At 40.3% G+C, this 21,361-nt stretch overlaps 1 protein-coding gene across 3 annotated transcripts in view; it reads right to left on the reverse strand.

Moving 5' to 3' along the window:
• The window catches only part of gabbr1b (gamma-aminobutyric acid (GABA) B receptor, 1b), a 136,326-nt gene that overhangs the window by 51,051 nt on the left and 63,914 nt on the right, over window positions 1-21,361 (reverse strand). For all 3 annotated transcript variants that reach the window (XM_018695493.2, XM_018695492.2, XM_018695494.2), the window contains 2 exons: window positions 11,720-11,880; window positions 3,137-3,271 (listed from right to left, as the gene is read on the reverse strand). In XM_018695493.2, coding sequence (XP_018551009.1) covers window positions 3,137-3,271; window positions 11,720-11,880 — 296 coding nt within the window. The remainder of the gene's footprint in view (window positions 1-3,136; window positions 3,272-11,719; window positions 11,881-21,361) is intronic.

A 21,361-nucleotide genomic window follows, 5' to 3' on the forward strand; every position in this document is an offset into this window, starting at 1 on the left:
GACCAATCACAGCATGACATGGCTTACATCTTCGAAATATCTGCTTCAAAAAGTTATATAATATTTTGGACTCAGTTCAAAGGGGTTTCAGATACTTTGTGTTTCAACAGATTCATTACACATCAGCGTGGTTGTCTAGAGGTAATGATCCTGACAGACTAACATCTCCAGGCTTATAGCACTCAAGTAAAGCACAGCATTATTGTCACTCTTCTCTTTTTATACTGGAAAGAGCTTTTCTTCCAGTTCCTACAGTAAGACTGTGACCTATATTTCTTCATATATCCACATCATAATGTGCTGTCTAAAACTGCAGGCAATCAATGAAAATGGTGAATAACACAACAAATTTGATTTAGTTTGACAAACAATGAAATTCTATAACATGATTATGGCTCCAGTTTCATTTATTCAGCAACTTTTCTCTGTTTATTTCTCAGTCCACAGTCTTAGACTGAGGGTCTGCTTCCAGCCCTCAACAGGATTTAAGTGTTTTTAAAGCAGTCTAAAGTGAATGGACTTTCAGTAAGTAATGTTTGTTATGTAGCCATAAATTCAGATTACATTAGGTGATATTTAGTTCAGACTGAAATGGAAAGTGAGATTGAATGAATGAATTGTGCAGTTGTTTTGAATAAACTGAGGAACTGGATCCAGTTAGTACTGAATGATTTTACAGCATAATGTCTAGTTGCTTACATTATGCAAATCCATTGTTAGACTTACTGAGAACAGGGTGGTTGAAATATAACACATACTTTACATTATAGGTGGGTGTGCTAGGGGTTGTGACAATCATATCCAATCACATTCATTTCTTTTATCCTCTTTAAACACAGGGCTCTTCTCGTCATGGCACGCTGACAGTTTGGTAATCCTGTGGAGAGTCTTTCTCAGGGGAAACTTGGTGTTCTCTTAATCCTGCAGAGTTTCACTTATTAATCACATGAAGAGCAGCTGATGCAGATGATGACTCATTTTTAAGCTCCAATTCACTCTTCTGGACATGTTGAAGATCTATGTTTTCTGTGTGTAATAGTGAGTGTTGTCATCCAAATAATACACACAATTACCATCCACAGTTAAATGTCAGCATAGTGCGGTAAATAAAATGAAAGAATTAAAAATGCTGCTTTCAGTTAAATTGACGGTTTTACATATAAAAATACCCATCCATCCATTGTCTATACTACTTATCCGCAAGGGTTGCACATGTCTTTGGACTGTGGGAGGAAGCTGGAGAACCCAGAGAGAACCCACATAGCCACAGGGTGAACATGCAAACCACACAGAAAAACCCTGTGTGAACCAGGGGCAAAAGTGCTAACCACTGCACCACCATGCTGTGCTATATAAAAATAATTGTTGACAATCTGGGAACAAAATAGTCGCCTCCTTAATGTCCATCGTAAACATAATTCTGGTATAATCCACAAATAAATGACAGTTTTTATACTAACACTCATTAACATAATTTTACCTGAACTATCTCTATTACATCATGTTGCTTTAATTAAAAATGCAGAGCTACTGGCGACACATTGGCCAGACTGGTTTAAAAAGATGACACAATTGGTGTCCAGGGCAACAACTGCCTTGACAGGAGACACCAGGGAAGGACTGGTGGGTCCCAGTGGAGTTATGAGCAGAGTGACAAGTTTTAATTGATCTACAATTTTTCATGAGTGTGTGTGTCAGTGTGTCAGTGTCCAGCACACCTGTTGATCTGCAGTAGAAACTGTGGAAGATTCACAATTTATATACATAATTTTGATGTACATAGAAGCACAGCGGTTTCTGTGGTTATTCTGCTACAGCCTGGTGCTGGTGGCACAAAATTTAACCAGTGGATCTGCTGTGTGTAATTGTGGCTTGACACCATCACCATCAGATGGATGTAAAAAGAATAGTAAAGGAGTAAATTAAGAGCAAGTATAAAGTACAGGCTGCGATCTGTGGCAGATCACAGAGCTAGTAAGAATCATTTGTTAATCTTTATTCTGTTTGACTGGTGACATGCCATGATAAGAATAAAACATAAGGTTTTAAACTATCTAACACACCTCCCCTCTCCAAGATACCAAACCAGCACAGTCTAGGAAATAACTTCAGTGCGCTGCAGGAAAAAAATGACATTTCTAGAGGGGAAAACACAACCACTGACACACAACCACTGCTGACCTGTTTTGGTGAGAAACACTGAATGCAAATATGTTTACATGTTTGAAAACCTCACAAGGTATCTTCAGTGTTAATTAAGAATAATTTCAAATTAAGTAAAAATTTTGAATAACGCTTTTGAACTTATTCCTTTTTGGCTTGCGGGACATAAAGAATTGTAAAGTTCTAAAAATAAAATAAAAGCTTTGAGGGGGAGTCACCCTGCACAAATGATTGAATTAATCAGTATTACCACTGTAACCAAGTTTGCTTCCCTACGTGACTGTGAAATCTCACTGTGACATCCCTGTTCAATGTGACAACCCCAGGTCATTATCTCCAGGTGTAGATTTTTATCTATATATATTTGGTGTTCAGTGTATCCTCCTGTGGTGTTATTTTTGTAGTTTGTCTCCACCTGGGCAGCTGTGGCTCAGGAGGTAGAGCAGTCGCCCACCAATCAGAAGGTCTGGTGGTTTGATTCCCAGCTCCTCCAGTCTGCATGCCAAAGTATCCTTGGGCAAGTTACTGAACCCTAAATTGTCCATCCGATGTGTGCATCGGTGTGTGAATGTGCTGTTAGAAAGCACTGAATTTATATAGAATAAGTACTGTATGAATGTGTGTAGTGAATGGGGTGAATGTGATCTGTAGTGTGAAGTGCTTTGAGTGGTCAAAAAGACTAGAAAAGCACTATATAAGTACAGACCATTTACCTTTTTTGCTAAGTGTTCTCTGTGGTGTTTTCACACAGTAGTGTCCAAAGATCGCTTATCAACTAACACTGTGGGCTGCCTTTTTTAAAATCTGTTTAGTAGTGTGTCTGTATACAGAGCTTCTCATGCTATCCAAGGTTTCTTCTGTTGTTTTTTCTCTCTCTTAAAATGTAAATATAGCAGCTGTTGTGTTATGTTGATATAGTCATTCTGATGTATTACAGTTTTATATTTAAACCCACAAACAGAAAGGTTCTTACCACTATGAGGTTCCACATACGAGCAGCCTCAGCCACTAGCGTGGACACAGAGCTGCAGCCTGGCATCAGCACGATTTTAATGGGCTCTGTGTACAGAAGGTCATACAGCAGCTTGGTGGCCTCACCCGGATCACACTGTAGATACACAGACACAGAGAGCAAGACTGTAAGAAACACTACCCAACATCCTTACAGACTTCATGCAGCATATTATTTGACAACATTGGATAAATGACAGGGACCCTGTGTCCACAGGTATGTGGAATATTCAGGGTTTCACAATGACATTGACAACAGAAATCACATTATTTGCAGTTAACTGTAGCTAAATATAGATGTGAAATTATAACACAATAAGGAATTCACTAATGACCCTTTTCCACCAACATGGAAGAGGTTCTGTTCTGGATTGCAGATGTAACATGTACACATATTGAACTGTTTAGAACACTTAGACCAACAGTAAATTGGTTTGGAATCCAAGAAGTTGGTTCCCAACTGGAGTCTGAAGTGTGAACCATGATGACATCAGTGGGCATGTCATATTCTACAAGATGGAAAGAGAAGATGTGCAAAGCCCTCAGCTGATGATACATCCTTGAATACATCAATTCTGCCCAAAACTGGTGGAAAATCCCAACTGATACTCTCTATAAGGTCTCACAGCTGACAATGCAAATCAGCGCAAAAACCAAGCCATAAGGAACTGTCTCTGCAGATAGTTCATTCTTCTTGAGGCACAGGTCTGGAGAAGGCTACAAAAATGAATTATTAAATGGAGGAGGTTTGGAACAACCAGGACTGTTCTTATTGAAAACATATTATCTATAGCTCATCAAAAGACGTGGATGAAAACTATAGTGTAAAATACACTGTTCCTTGTGCAGTCCAGTGCAAATGCTACATATAACCATGCGCAGAACTGAGGCAGAGCCAGCAACCAGGGGGGCAAGGTGAGGCACGTTCCAAGGTCACCTCAACCTTAGTCCTGACAGGCTCATATGGGAAGGCAGACACAGCATTTATCTGTGTAATGCTGGGGAAAACATTTACCCACCAGTCAAGCCCCATTATCTTGATCCATATGTAACAAATGGTGTCTCTCACTTTCCATTTACAGCCTATAGTAAATGAAAAATCAATAAGCTATTTAAATGATAATGATGAAGGCGTGTTGACCATTAATCATTTAGCAGAGAGAGGGGGGTCATGTTTGAATGACTATTGGGAATTTCATTGTGTTTTTTATCAGCATGTCATTAACATTTGTCATTATGTCATATTAGTCCACACACACCATTCAAAGCAAAACAGAAAATATGGAACTCTCAACTTGAGAAGTTTTCCTTGATTTGGCATAGAACGCAGTGATGAAGTGGTTAAGTTAGACTAGAGGTCAGACTGCTCACATACATGATGAGCCAAATATGATACAAATATACATTACATATGGCTTTACACACAAGCATCTGTCAAACGACATCCACTCTCAACTCTGAATTACAATATACATATTATACACTTAACATAATTGTATTGTGGTCTATTCCTCAAAGGCTGCAAATACCACATTTTTTGACTCCACTGTATTCCTTTTACTGATCTCTCAAATAATATAACAAAACAATATATTTAAGCTGTGGTCAATTCCAATTTCAGATAGAAGTTGAAATGATTTTCAGTTTAACACAGTGGGTCATTATTGTATTAAGTGCTACAATACCCCTGAACATGGGCCACCACTGCTACTGAGAGGAAAGCAGTTGTTTATCCTTTGTACTGGTGATTCAACCAGGAGAGTTTCAGAGTCTTTTAGAAAATGAAGAGAACGCTTACCAGGACCCAGAACCTTGGATACCTGAAATACTTTCTCCCACTTTACCACTCTATGATGCAGCTATACAGGTTGCTGCAATACTAATACTACTTAACTCTGATAAATAGTTGACTTATTCTTGTTAATTTTCTTCTGACTTGCTCTTTTTCATCATTCTTTGTCAGATATGTAATTGAAATGATTCAATTATTCACTTTTCTTTCTTAAGCTAAGCAGTCACATCACTGTTCAAAGGGTGCTGTATTAAGGGAGACAGTGACTTTTATCTAATTAGTAGCAGACCACAGATACCTACAGTGCATCTTCTAGCAATGGCAACTTAGTTGTAGTCAACAGCTGCCTTAGGAAACATCTACACAGAGACGTTGCTTACACAAATACACACAACATGATTTATCCTCTGTGCACAACAGCTGTAGTATCCATCCATCATCTCCCCTGCTTATTCTTTAAGGGTCGTGGGGGCCTCGGGACAATCCTAGCTGACATTGGGCGAGAGGTGGGGTACACCCTGGACTGATCACCAGTCCACCACAGGACTGACGTATAGAGACAAGCAACCATTCACACTCACATTCACACCTATGGCCAATTTAAAGTTGCCAGTTAACCTGTATGTCTTTGGACTGTGGAGAAGGAGGAGAAGCTGGAATACCCAGAGAGAACCCACGGAGGCACAGGGAGAACATGCAAACTCCACACAGAAGAACCCCAGGTGAACCCAAGTTCAAACCCGGAACCTTCCTGCTGTTAGGCAACAGTGATGCCACCACCACTGCACCACTGTGCTGCCCAAAGCTGTAGCAGTAGTGTGCATGTCTTTACACAAAAAGTGAAGAGAACTAATATTTTGTTTGACTAAATGATGTTAACCAGATTAAATTGCACAGGATTTTTTTTTACCTTTCTGAATTAACTGCACAGTCTAAATCATAATTACAGTAACAGCAAAGCTGAAAAGGAATTTCACAGCCTTTAATAAAAAAAATCCATCAGGGCCTTTGAAGTTTGACTATAGAATATATTCATATTGTCCCTCTCCATCTGAATTGTCAGAGTGGAGCAAATTTTGTTTTGTTAGAAGTTTTTTAAAAATGGGAAGAAAATGCTGCTACATTAATGACCTACTGAATCTCTACATGTTTGGAACCGCTCTGTCAGAGAAACCAGAAACATTTAGAATGGGCGTGACTTAATTTCCTGTTGCAGTGTTTTCTAACATCAAGAGCTGGCCGGACGCAAACTTGGACCCAAGCTGTTCCCTAGCAACCAGCCCCTGAAATGGTCTACATCCTGTCTGTGAGGCTAAAATCCATTCCTGTGGCGTTAAAGGAGGCTGCTGAGGCATGTGCTGGATTTCTTTTCCTCACCTAATGACATTGAGTCAACTGGCTCAGTAACATGCAGCTTGGAGAAAGCTGCCCTCTTCAGTCCTGAATCAAAAAGATTGGTTTGTAAAGCGGGCCCACAGTAATCCGGAACTACATTCCTCGCAGCTGACTCATTGATTAACCCTGGCACTCAGGGGAAATCACCAACACATTCAAATGAGATAGTGTAGCTGGTCTGTCTTCCCCCCTCCATCCCATCCTCATCCCACTCTGGGCCTTTGGGACCTGCCTTCAACTTTCAGCACTGCAGGGACTGGACAGACATTTAATCATCTTTTTGCCAGATCTTGGGTAAAATCTTGAGAAATGTTCTGCTCTGGTCACCACCTGATGACACAGGCTTTTTCTCTGGCATCGGCATGCAGTGATTGAGTATGATCAGCGGAAGATCCATCAGAGATGTTCACTGTGATGTGCAGCTGGCCTGGCAGACCAGTGGAGTGGTGCAGAGGTCTGTGATCGATGAGTGCTCCAACCAGCACCTCTTACTTTTGGCTAACTGTGTGCAATATGGCTTTATCACATGGACAGGCTTAAATCACTGAGCCATCCATCTGTTCCTGTTTGTGCAATGTTACTAGGTGCATGATCTTGCCTTTTTCTTGGAGCCAAATCTGTGTATGTTTGAACTGCTGTTGTCTTGGTAACTGTTGTCATGCCAACCTCTACACCCCCTTATCTCCACCCTCTCCAGGCTTTTGAAGTGAGGATCCAATGCAGAGCAGCACAAGCCAATAAGAGTGATGCTTTTCAAAAACTCCAGCCTGTCATAGTGTATTTAACTGTTTACATACACTGTGTGTGTTTGTGTGGGGGAAGGGGGTGGGGTGGTGGTGTATATGCGTGTGTGGAGAGGCTCAGGTGAGAAGAGGCAGAATGAGAGAAATTATAATCCTACAAATCTACAATCACATCTTACCAATTAAAACAGAATGATTGTAAAGATATAAACATCTCTGCTCACAATGCACACAAGAGGAACGCTCCAATCTATCTCATTCTCACAGATGTTTAGAAACAGATAGAATAGAATAGAATACTCTGTAACTCTGCAACTCTATATACAATGAGGTATAGGTGTGAATGTGAATGTATTGCACAGGTGTGTTGTATTGCACAGGATGGCTGTACAGTTAAATAGTTCAATAATTAAAGTGCACATAGTGAGGCATATTTCACAGTCTATGTTATGTGCTTCCAGGCTTTAACGGATTTTTTAAAAAGATTATGAAAATTTTGTTTTGTGAGTAGTCCAAAGCTATTAATAAAGCTTAAACATCTATTTGACAAACTGCAGGTGAGGAATAACAAATATGAATACTGACTAATGCAAGATCCAGGAGAATGATGCTGGGAAATAAACAGCAATCCCTGATATGCATTATTATTTCTACTCATTTGGTGCTCTTGAAAGAAGTGCATGTAACACATAATCAACCCTAACCCTGAATGACATCAAACACTGCATTAAAAACTTAATTTGACTTTGAAGTATCTAAATCACTGTTAGGATGTATGACAGTTAAAGCCCATAAACTCTATAGGTATTCATTGTGTCCCTGATGGTTAGATTCAGCTTGTAACAGCTGCTCCTCTTTTTCAATACAGTTTGTTTGTCATACAGCATGTTGTCATGACTCATGTCTCATGAAAGCTTGTGTCATCAAAGAACTGATTTCTGGGCTTCTGGCATAGTTAAGATAAGATAATTGGCCTTTGACCTCTGATTCAGAGCTCAGATCCCCAAGATGCTCTGTGCTTCTAATAGGTCTGATGTTGGGCTCATTAATGACTGGTCAACAATCAAACAATGGAACAGTCAGAAAACTGCAGAATACAGCAATATATAGACCTAGCTAAAGCCATAAGAAATTGTCACTAAAATGGTGACAAATGTCAATGAAAGTGATACATCTGTACAGGTTGTTGTAAGTTCTTATAATTAGAGTAACTGTTACCACCAATCAATACCACAAGCTCCATGTGAAAATGACTAATTACTAAATGAGAGAAATTATCAATACGGTCTCATTGATGGAAGTTCTTCCCATGTACCCCTGTTCATATACTGGTAGGACAGCATGGCTAACCTATTCTGTCATAAAAGCACAAAATCTGAGGCATATATAGCTTAACTTACAGTTTCATATTAACACAGGCCAAGTCACAATGTTCAGTCAATGCAATGAAGCCATTAACTATGCTACTTAAGGTGTTTGAAAAGACCAGTGTAATTGCTGTATACTATCTGAAACATTCTATAAACACATCTTGTTGTTGTGACATGTTGACCACTTTTCATGGACCATATGGCACTGTTTTAGTAAATGAGAGATCTTTGAGTCAGTTGGTAAATTCTCCCTCAAAGTAGCAGCTTCTCAGAGTTGTGGACAATTTTGTCTTGTGACAATTCCAAAAGGTAGCGTGGACCTTAAAGTTCCAGGACCTGCCAGCCAAACAACACCTTGAGTACAATCACTCACTGTGTCTTCTGAGCTTGTTTGTATTCAAAGCAGTGGTGGCATAGATTTGAGCTAAGCCCAAGAAAAGTCTTAAACTTGCTAAGGAATTAATGAAAACCATCCACTTTCCTCTGATGACGTTCAGGGAGTTCAAAGAGGTCCAGTGTCTGAACATGTGGTCTGATCGCAGCCTGGTCGAACTCTACGAAGCAGTTTTTGAGGATTTCTGCTCTAATGAGACCGAACCACAGAGTCAGTACTGCATCTATCTGCCAGAGGAGAGTCTGGTATTGATTGGAGGTGACCAGATCGCTGAAGACCAGGGTAGCTGCAGCTTCAGCACAGAACTGTGGTTTGGGAATTTCCTGAGGAACCATACAGGGATAAAAAAAAAAAAAAAGAAAAAAGAAAAAAGGCTGGAGTAAGCTCATCAACCGACCGGTTAGGGTGTGCATACACTATGGCTGTCACTTTTTCAAAAAATCAAGATTAACGAATTCAAAATGACCCCCAATTTGTTCAAACTAATTGAACCACCACTTCACTCCCTCTTTATTTAGGTAGTTTTTCTTGCAAAAAAGTACAAAGTATAAAATCAGATTCACTGGCAAAACTGTATCTTTTGAATTCTATTGAGAAATCCAATGTTGCCCATGAGAAAGGAAGAACGCAAAGGATACTTTCAACTAAAGTAAGAATCCTGGCCTGACACAAAAATGTTTTCAATTGAAACCGAGTAAAGTTAGCTTACAATTAAAAATCAAGGATGTCTTTACTTGAGAGAAGTTAACAGAATTTCTGAAATCAACCCTAAACAGGTCTTAATAAAAAAGAGTTGTTGGGAGGCTGAATCAGGAGTAGATCAACAGGCAGCAGAGGAGGACAGACAGTAGAGCTGGTATTAGTTCAGGTGATAAAAGGACAAGAAAAATGTGAGTGAGTATTTCATTTGGTTCTCAGGATTACTAGAATCTAGATTATGTTTGTTACTGCATATGGGTCCAATGGAATAGGAACACTCGACCAATTGCTGATGCCCTGGTCACCAGGGTGCAGGTTTGTGATATCCCAGTCCACCTTTGTTCATAAGATATCTATCAACATGTTACATATGGTGCTTTTATCACAAAACAAGCAATTGTTATTATATGTTAAACTATGTTGTCCCACAATACAACCACAGCATAATAGCAATAATGTAATACTACCCAGAATCAATTTGTTTAGTCAGCTGTAACATTCAGAATGAATCTATCTGCTTAACTGTTCACTGTTTCCTGATATTACATATTGTCTCTGGAAGCCATCCAGAATTAATTGAATCAGAATTTCATGTACAATTGGTTTGGAGATGGCTGATATATATGGATGAAGGTTTACATTATTTTTATTTTTTTTATACCTTTGGTAGCCAAAAAGTAACAAAAATATGTTGCCAGTGAGCATAACCCTGGGAGCAACTAACATTTCCCCCTGTTATGTATTTAGTAACACAGTATATTATAATTTGTATAAGACAGAATTGCTGCTTGCATGTCTTTTGAAATGTAACACTGCTACTTTGTACTGAGTGAAAATCTAAGAAAATAAGGGAAGACCAATTCAGCTGTTAAATTTCATACAGTGGCTAAATCTATCAAGTGTCATCTCCCAGGTATATTTATGTTGTGTCTAACTGGCGTGCAGTGGATCTTTGGCAGTTAGCTTTAGCTTCTCAGAGACAAATGAGGCAACCCAGTGTCCCATGATGTAGTGGAACAATTACTGTATATGCCTGCAGACTTGAGCAATGAGAAGCCATTTAAACATCTGTCCACTTCTTGCTCATGCATCCTGCTGACCTTCTCACCTTTCTTTTTCAGCACACCCCATCAATGTCAAACTACTTTCTGTTTGTACTTGTGTTTCCTCGACCACATAATTTCCTCTCTTTGAATGCATGCAGGTTGCATATCTGCTGTTGTTATGCAAACACACAGATGCAGTTGTTACGCACTATAAAGTAGGTAGAACATTTCTCTAGGCCTGCAATAAATGTATGCTGCATTTTCAAAGAAGCAATACACAGAGGACTTTCAGTTATCCTGATGATGGCCTAGCATGATGTGGGAAAAGTAATCACAGTGTGGAGCTATAAATAAAACAGTCATAGTGAAGCAGTCTACTATGAGGACTCCAAAGATACGAATATGATCAGCACAATAGGAAGAAATGATAAATGACAAAAGTCTTATGACTGCCCATTTTCTGGATCTTTTGTTGGCTTTTTCAATAGTTAATCAATTAGAAATCACTAATTCTTTACAGATGAGTTATAAACCATTAATAAGAACAAATGTTGGGTTGCTAGGTCATGAAATATGGAATTTAGCGTTTCTTTTTAGTAATAACTTATAGATGTTGGTAATCCATCATATATGATTGTGGATCTCACACTTTATAATTAGCCTTCAAGTATGTCGTTAAAAATGACTGTAACTGTTTTAATCTTTAAGCCTGCCGTAGTGTGCTGTAAGCTGATAATAAATTCATTTAGGTTCAAATGGTCTGAAGCCTTTTTCTACAGATGAGCTGTCAACTGTTACCGATTTTTCTCCTCTTTTTTTATAGTCTAAGCAACAAGAATTATTGTATCAGTTCATGCAGACCTCCACTGAAAAACGTGTGGGGGGTTTAACATAAATTATGCTGATGATTGTATGAATGTTGCACAGTCTACGGGAAGCCTGTGTCTAATTATTGTTGAAAAGTTAAATTCCCGGTTCATTATTTGCAGTCTTCACGTGACAAATAGAACCAACTCAGATTCTGATCAACATATGGAAAGTAGTGAAAGATATCTGTCTATTGTGAATGAAATAAAATGTGAAGTAGCCCATCGTTAGTTACTCACCATACTGTCGTAGTGTATCAGCTCCAGTTCGTAGTCCGGCAGTATGTCGGTCCTTTTATTCACCAGTTTAAGGGCCATCTGAGCGGCGGGGAGGCAGGCTTGTCCGCCGGGCCAGCCTCCGCTCATGGGGAAGAGGGCACCAATGTAGAGCTTCTTCTTGCCTAGAGCCGGGCAGGAGCAGGAGAGGAGCACAGAGAGGGTCAGGGTCAGAGAGTAGTGCAGGACAGACCTGCTGCGGAGCATTTGGTAAAGCTGAGCCATGGCTAGTGGATGCTGGAGGCTCAACGGAGCTCGATGATGTCAGTTTATTCCTCTGGTACTGTTCAGCTGTGAGTCTGCAGGGTGCACTGTGCGCGGGTCAGGAGGAACCAATTCCCATCAGTAGATTTTCTTCAGAGAACGGGAGCACATTTACAATACTAATTTACCTGGAACATTTTTCATTTGGCAGCTTTTTGTTGAAAACATCTGACAGTTGCACAACAAATAAACTAAATATAAAGCAGTCATTCAGTTCCTGTGATCTTCTGCTGTTTTTAAACTTAATTATCACCGTGGAAAATATTATAATTATCTAGCATTTTTAGAGAAGTACTCCATAAAACATCAGCGTCAAAGCTTTTATAACGTGCGCTGCGTGCGGGTAAAACGATCCTAATGCAACTCATTTAAGCCAATAAACAGCAGAGAAGAAGTTGAGTGATGAACAGAGACGGTTCGTTCACATTAGATCACAGGTGGAGTTGCTGTTTGCAAACTGAACTTGATGATTAGGTCGAGACTGGTGCTGAAACTAAACTCGCAGAGGCTCCGTGATTCAGCCTGAACCTGTTTCGCAGAGACAATAACGCAGCGTCCCTCTTTTCTCCTTATCAAATATTAACAAGCATCCACACTGAGCTCGTCGGGAAACACACGGCGAGCTTGATTGTGTCCGGATCCTCTCGTCATTTATCAGTCCTTCATCATGTATCCGCCTACAGACTCACGGCTCTCCCGTGGAATGGCTCTTTTAACGCACGTAACACGCACCATACACGAGAAATATCTGTTTTCGGTAATCCAGTTGATTCTAATTGGAAGGTGGTCGATTTTAGAAGGAAGGTCGATTTCAAGATGAAAAAGTCGGCGTAATATATAAGTATAGCTGGAATGCGGTTAGCCCCTCAGGGGAGAGGAGAAAAATGACGGGAGCAGCGTTCAGCTCGTAGGTCTGTGCGTTAGACTGTGGCTGACTGCAGCAGCGTGTGAGAGAGTGAGAGAGGAGGAGGGGGGGAGGAGAGGGAGGAGGGATGTTCAGTCTCTCCGTTTCACAAACCACTTTGAATTTGCAATCCCTTAACACTGTCCCGCTCATTTGTACCACCCCCCACCTCACCCCACCCCATCCTCCCTCTCTGTCTTTACAGCCTCCACCACACGGGCACTCACACATGTTCATTGCCAGTCAGAGTAACTTCACGTTTTCAGCAGATGATGCACACATACTGAGAGATTTAAGTTCTTGTATTGGGCCAACTCCATTGTCCTTTCACGTTGACAATTTAATAAGAGTGACGATTCTTCTGTACCAGCTGTATTTTTTGACAGCCTGGAAAAGCCTTATTAACATCATTATGGGAGGCTAAAATTGTCCGCTCAGACTCTTCCATCCATCTCAATTGAATCATACAGTGAGCAGTGCAGATACAGAGCCCCAGGGCACAAATGAGCTGTGGGCCCCCATTGATCTTCCCACTTGCCCAGTGCATCTAACCTGGTGCCTTTAAAGCCACACTTGTGTAACTTGTAAATGTAAAAATAACCCATTCTTCCTCTTACACATATTTCGTTAAATGTGTAAAAAGGTTGGTCATACTTGGTCTGGTTTGACCAATAGCTTTCTGGTGGATCTATTAGTCATGTTTCAATGACTACTAATAGTTCCATCATTATTATTATAATATTATGTATTATATATAGTATTTCATATTATTTGGTTGACGTACTGTTTCCAAGGTCAAGAGTAGGGATAGACCGATTATCAGCCGGGCCGATTATCGGCGCCGATATTCGGCATTTTGACGCATATCGGCATTGGCCTTTTATTTTTTTTTAATCCAACGGCCGATAAGAGATCAATTTAAAACTGGGTTATTTTGGCTCTGATGCAGCCGCGCCTCTCTGTCTGCAGTCACTACTCTGTCTCCAGCATTGTTCCACCCACAGCACCATCTGATTGGTTACATGCAGAGCCATGGCATGGGTAACAGCCAATCAGCAATGAAAGATGTGCATGCACAGTGCTCACACACACACAGGGTGTAGAGGAGAAAAAGTTTGAACTTAAAACAAAGTGAAAGATAAAATAACATTTCAGTTATATGGAAATTTTGAAAACTTTATTTACTTTAGAAAACTTTAGGGACTTTATTTGTTTGTTTAAGTTTTCATTTAACTTTATAAGACATGCTGCTGAGCCTGGGAGCTCCCTGCACTTTTTGTTAGAATTTTAAAACAAAGATGTCTATTGTCTAAGATAAAAAAAAACCTTTAACATGTTGCAAATCTGAAAAGCTGTTTAATAAACATATGCTTAAAGGTATTAAAACAAAGTTAAGTGTTAGTGTAAGAGTTTGTATTATTCAAAATTTTGATGCCAGTATTTTCACCTTTACTGCAATTGAATATCGACTCCAAATATCGGTTATCAGCCTCCTTGACTACTAATAATGTGTATCGGTATCGGCCCTAAAAAAACCATATTGGTCTATCTCTAGTCAAGAATGAGCTTTTACACACCCTGACACTGGGCTACAGGACATCGGGGGAACAGCACACCTGACACAGACAATGCTCAGGCATATAGTAGGACAGTAAAGTGTAAGCCAATCAGGGGCCAACTACAACATCGTCAACAACATGAATATGATATGAATTGCTGAGGGATGTGTTACTCATGGTATATATGCAACCAACCGGGTAATGAACAAGAACAAGTCATTTGGTACATACCACATTACCACAATGTCCAATCTCAATTTTTAAACTATTTTTAGAAACATATATATTTTTTGCATGCTCTAATAACATATACAGAGGTTTAAAGAGCTATTTGTGAGTTTTTGATATTGCTACATAGCCAGCATTAGCATTAACAGCTATTTACTTACCAGTCTAGATGAAATGTTGCAAGTTCAGCACCAAATTTCATTTTTACTTACTTGTCTCCAGTGATGGAGTCAGCCCTTCTTTCGTTAGCATGCTTATCAGCTAAGCACTTGTCACTTTCCAATAGTGAGTCACTAGCATCCAGTCTGCCCTGGAGAAGTAGCTACTCAGAGGGCATATTATACACTCTTGTACTGTAAACACAACAATGGTTGAAGCATTTATTGACACTGTTACCTATGCATTTACAAAATATGGATGCTATCCTAAAAAGGGCAATTCTTGAATGAAAAGGTAATTTGAAAAATGAGATGGTAACAGTTAAAATAATGTTTCCATTCATATACCTGTAATGGCACAAATCTCTGCTTTAAAAAATTCACCTCTTTCATTGTTGTCTTCTTTGTAAAAACATATAGAGTCTTTTAATTTAGCAAACCACATTTCAGAGATCTCATTGAGCCATAATGAATCATGCTCTGCTTCTCCCCCACATACTCCTACATTTACACATTTCTTCATTACTGTCTCTTCCTGAGAGCAGTGATGCCTTCCATTTTGTCCCTGTGTGTGTGTGTGTGTGTGTGTGTGTGTGTGTGTGTGCATGCTGAGTGTATCTTTAATAATGTATCAGCGCTGTGGTGGGCTGACACCGATCCTTCTCTCTTCATTCTCAATATTTGCTTCGTTCCTTCTTCTCATTTCCAGCAGCCACAGTGCCTCTGCTTTTCTTTCCCTCAGTCTGGTGCTACAGCGTGATGTCTATCTCTCTGCTGCATCCCATTTCTGTTTCCAGGTTCAGCTCTCTACCTGACCGGCTCTCACTTTCTCTGGTGGGTTGATATGTCTCTGTGTCTCCTCATATCTGTTTTACCATCTCTCTGGGATTATCCATGCTGCTAGAGAATAGAGGCATAGGTCTGTGCATCCCACATCCCTGAAGTCTGGCTCATTTCTACCAACAAACTGTGCTGTCATTTACCATAACTTCAGAGCAGACAGCTCTGTGTACACAACTTGTTAAACCAGTTTCCATGGACATGAAACTGGGAAAAACATGCAGCACTCTTGCCTCTTGATCTTGATCGTTTTTTTCCCCCCCTCAATAAATTTGAATAACACTTTGAGCAGAGCTTATGAGTGATTCCCTAGCTTTTTAGATAATAGGCTAATTCTGTAACACGAAGCACTCATGATGAAGTGGGTAAAAGCAGAGCTGCTGGTGTTCAGTGAATATAATTAAAGAGCTTAGGTTCACTCTTCTAATCCTGTTCTACTTCCTCAATCTTCTTGTGTGATGTATGAGTCATGGTCATTTATGTGCTATAAACTGTACAGAGTATTGATATAGTATAGATTTGTTAAAGACAGGAGCAAATATACAGGACTAAATTAAGCCATTAGGAGGTCACTGTGTAAAATCTAGCTGTGGGACCTCATTTAGCCCACACACACACATGCTACCACTTTGCCCAGAGTACCTGAAACCAACCTGTATTTCTTTGCTGTAATACTACTCAGCCTAAATGTTTCCTGGATGTCAGTTCTTTTGAGACCATGTAAGCATAATATAAACTATATAAAGTCTTTTTTTTTTAAATTTGTTCATTTTTTAAATCACATCCCAGTATCCCTTAGATTTATGTTTATATGGGCAGTGTATGATGTACGTTCAGTGCCAATGCAGAAAGCAATGTATCTTTTCTGCAGCAAAGCAGAAAGTGAGTGGGGTTTGGGGTGGTGAGTGAATGCACTGTATTTATCCACATGGGAGACCACAGCACGTGTGTTTGTTGAGACCTCATCTTAAAATGAGACCTAACAGTTAATGAGTTAAATTTTTTTTAACTCATTAACTTGATCTTTTCTTGACCTTGGCCAAGTAGTTTGGTTGCCTAAGCTTTGCCACAGATGAACTTGCCATAACCAAGACCATTCCCTGACTTTAACCATACTGTAGTTGTCATGAGCAGATATTGTAGAAAGAGATTATTCTAAAAAGCTGATATTGAATGTAATCTTTTGTTTTGCACTAATGTCTAATACCAAGATTTGTCTAATGATGAAGCTTAGCGAAAGTTCAATCAGGGAGACTGTATATCAGCACTTGCCTGCTGAATCACAACTGTTTCCTGCTATCTCTAAGCCCCATCCACTAATTCTGTTTTCATCCAATTACAACCTGACACACCCATCTAGAGCCAATCACCTGTATGGTGTATCAGTTTAAAATGTTCTCTCTCTCTGCTGTCATTCAGCTGTCATTTCAGCATTGCGACGTTGTACGACCCACCTCCTCCCCTTCACCACTTTAACTGTGGATTCCTGGCCATGTTCCATCTACCCCTGATCAGAAGTCCCCTCACAGGAAGCCGTCCCAACCTCAGACCTCATTCTTTCCTCCATGTCTTTCTCTCTGTGTCTTTCTAAACCCAACCAGTCAAGGCAGATGGCCGCCCACTCTGAATCCGGTTCTGCTCGAGGTTTCTGCCTCTTAAAAGGAAGTTCTTCCTTGCCACTGTCGCCTAGTGCTTGCTCATAGTGGGAATTGTTGGGTCTCTCATGCAATAACATAAGAGACAGTCTATGTGCTCTATACGAAAGGTGCCATGAGATAACCTTGATCATGCTATAAATACTTGACCTGAATAAGCCTTACTCACCATCACCGCCACCAGGTCTATGCTCCGGGTGGGTAGTTTCCTATATATCGGAAGCACCGCCTAAAATCTGAATGCTTCCCCCTGTGCTTAGACCCCAGCAGAAAGTAGATCACCTATTTCCTGCTGGGGTCTAAGCGCCAAAAGTCTGTTTCTCCTGTGCACAATAAAATTCTATTCTAATCCAGATTCGTGCATGTTTTTCTTTTAAGTCCCTCCTGATTGAAATAGGGTTGTTTTATCGGCATAATAAGCAACATTTTAAAGAGAATATCTGTGAATTTGCTAAATGCTCATTTCATTTGCCATCTCACAGTTAGAGATAAATCATCACCTTACTTAACACCAAAATCAATTATCTTTCTCTAACTTAACCATAATAACATTAACGTAACAGTTGCTCGCTTTGTCCCGTTGGTTCTCCAGCCTTGTTTATATATTAGTCATATTTTTTAAACTCCTCAATATTGTAAAACTAACAAATTGTGATCACTCACAGTCAGTAATCATGTTGACCACTCAGAGTTGTTCAAGTTGTTCACATGTTCTATGCAGGAAGCTCTCAACACAAACACACCCATTCACACACCAGAGATACATCATCAGGGGCAATTTGGGGTTCAGTATCCTGTCCGAGGATACTTCAACACGTGGACTGGAGGAGCTAGGAATTGAACCACTAACCTTCTGATTGACGGACAAGCTGCTCTACTTCTTGAGCCACAGTCAGAGAGCAACAAAGCTCTTAAGCTCATCACACAGAGCTTCCGTGATGATTCATCTTCTTTCACTCTCTCTGTTTATTCTTTTCTCTTTTTGCCTGTTCCTCTTTCTTTTTTCACTGTCTCTATGTCTACTTACATCTCTCTCTGACCGAGTTTTACATTTCTTTATGTGCCTGTATGTGCCTGTGGGGTAGTTTGAAAACAATATCACATGTGACATATTACCATTGCTTACACTGCTGCTGTACTCCAGAGCTCTATAAAGCCACTTTCTAATTTATGTACTATGTTATGCACAGTATGTATACACGGTAGCACTCAGTACAGCATGATTCCAGCTCAAATCTAGAACAGGCGAGCTGAGTGTAAGTTAAGGCCAGGTCCAAAGAGGAGCAAGTAAAGACTGAGACCAGCATGGCTATTTTAAGCTACTGGAGAGCATTTGGGTTGATAAGAAGCTACAAGCCATGACAACAGTTATTGTCAGTGTTGCAGCTGAATGGTTTAGAGAAGAAGAGAAGAAGAGCTCCGTCTTCATCCATCCTATTCAAAGAACGAAATAGTGGTGAGGATCCACAACATCAGATAGGAGATGAAAGCACTTAAGTCCCAGTACAAGGAGGCAGGGGAAGAGGAACACATTGGCTTATCTACATTCAAGATCAGGGTCCTCTACCAGGCAGAGTGGCATCAGAAGCAGCATTATGAAAGAACCTGAGAGCATGCTGTCTTTATCACTAATTCCAGAGGCAGTGTGAAACTGGCTTGCTTGCAGGAAGACATAGATCAACATCTGAAGATAACATACAGTGACACTAAAAGAGAGTTGGAGTTGCAAGACTGCAATATCCTTATAGAATCCACTGACTCTTATGTGCAGTTTGACATGTCAGAGCTGCATGAGTCTTCTTCAATTCCTCTGGAAAGGGGGGGGGGTAATCCCAGAACAGTGGAGAACAGCTGTTCTGTGTCTTCATGGCATTCCAAATTGTCTGTGCACCTACCTCACAAAGAACAGCTACATTACAGCTACAACACATCAGTCCAGAAGGGTGGCATTTCAGAGATGCCAAGCCTTCTGGAGCACACCGGTGTGGTGACACAGCTCATCAGGGAGGCTAGAGAGAACAAGGGCAACCTGTCAGTGTTGTGCCTCAACTTGGCAAAATACATACCATTCCACACAAGCTGGAACATTGACCAAATATCACATCCCCTACACAGGCTAGAGGGCCTAGAACAAATTCTGCTCAACAACAACCATCCATCAGGGCATTCATGGATGACCTCACAGTCACTAGAGAATCAATACTAGGCTGCAGGTAGATTCCACAGGAACTCAAAATGGGTGGATAGGTCAAATGTATTTCAAACCAGCCAAATCAGGATCTATAGTGCTGAAAAAAGGGAAGGTGGAGGACAAGACTGAGTTCAAAATTACTGCACAAAGGCACTTGGAGGGGAACTTTACCAATGGTCTTATGATCAGGTCCTGAAGACCATCTCTGAGGTCATCAGCACAGGAGTTGAGTGCTTGAGTCAATAATGGTAATGAATCTGATCAGATGGGATATGGGGAGTGTGGCAGCCAGGTCAGCACCTTGGGCTCTTTGTTGCTCTTTGTTGGCACAAAATTGCAACAACCTTTAGGGGTGTGGTACATGTCATATAATTTCCCGATGAATGCCGGAGCCAACTTTTCCCAGCAGAACATTATACTGTAATGAGATGATCAGTGTTATTCATTTCACCTGTCAGTGGTTTTAATGTTGCAGCTGGTCAGTGTATATGTCCTTGGAAGTCTTTGACAATCAATGTCATCCTGCCTGAAAAAGCTCAGGTGGGTCATTTGGAAGATAACAACAACCTTTTTTGTTGTTTATAACTTGTTGGTAAGGTATGTAAGATTTGCCTGATTGCCTGAACATAATATTTCTCCAACAACTATGATGTCACAACATTCATTTTGTTCCAGAATTTAAAATATTAGCTGATTTGAATGAGATTAATGTGGTGAAACTGTACTGCAAACAAGACTGGCTCTCTTTGTTTGCATTTCAAGCACAGAGGAAAAATCTCTCCCCCCTGTCTGTCAAAACTGAGTCTCGTCAGGGTTGGCTGCATGAAACTACATTGGCATGCAGGTTTCAACAGGGCTCCAGAGACAAATGTCAGCCATGGTGATGACAGCACAAAAACCAATATTAAAGCTGCTAGGGGAGCAGTGCTGACAGTCAGAGCACAGTGCTGCATGAATGCTGGTCAGTAGTTACTTTTCCACTGTTCAGTACTGGGTTTTCACTGGTCAATAGTGGGGTTTTGACTGGTCAGTGCCTACACTATATATTTGCTCTTTATTCACAGTAACTTTGCTATTGAGAAATAACACTGTAACATACATACATGCATAATGGAAAAATATACAATCCTTACACTGTCACATTGATATATGGTTTGAGGTGATAATATACAAGTAAGCGCTATAGTAACCATGAGGGACATGTTGTATAAACCACTGCCTCAGATACAGCCATTAAACAAAATGACTCTTGATACTGGGGGAGGTGAATTAAGGTAAAACCTTAATTACTGAATTGAGTTGGCTTCACACAGCAATGTCCTGAAGATACAAAATGCTTTTTACCTTCCCAGTGGACCCTCACACCTCACATATGCTGGCTGTGGCTGACATATGTTAATGACAATAATAAAAGTGGCTAGGCTTGTTACAGCTGGAGGTTTTAAACAGAGGCAGTTAGAGAGAGGTGTGGGTGAACTGAAGAAGAGGGATCTTTAAGTGGTTGCTTGTGCGATGGTCCTGATAGGACTCCAGGAGCTGCAGGCTACATCTGATATTCATGGGCTTTCTGTTCCTGGCTCAGCAGTAAGCCTTGAGGGTTGTTCTAAAATAAAGCACAAGCTCAAAGTGACAATGAGATGAGGGAGAAACATCCAGAGCCTGGAGTTTCAGTCCTAGTCAGATAACACATCTTACTTTATTGCTCATTTCAGTTAATATACTGCACACAGCAGGAGAGGCCCACCTGTATTGAATGAGCTGTTCATTCTCATTACATTGTAATACTGTAGTACTACAAATATCCTGC

The sequence above is a fragment of the Lates calcarifer genome, unplaced genomic scaffold (assembly GCF_001640805.2).
Source record: "Lates calcarifer isolate ASB-BC8 unplaced genomic scaffold, TLL_Latcal_v3 _unitig_4112_quiver_405, whole genome shotgun sequence".
Classification (NCBI taxonomy): domain Eukaryota; kingdom Metazoa; phylum Chordata; class Actinopteri; family Centropomidae; genus Lates; species Lates calcarifer.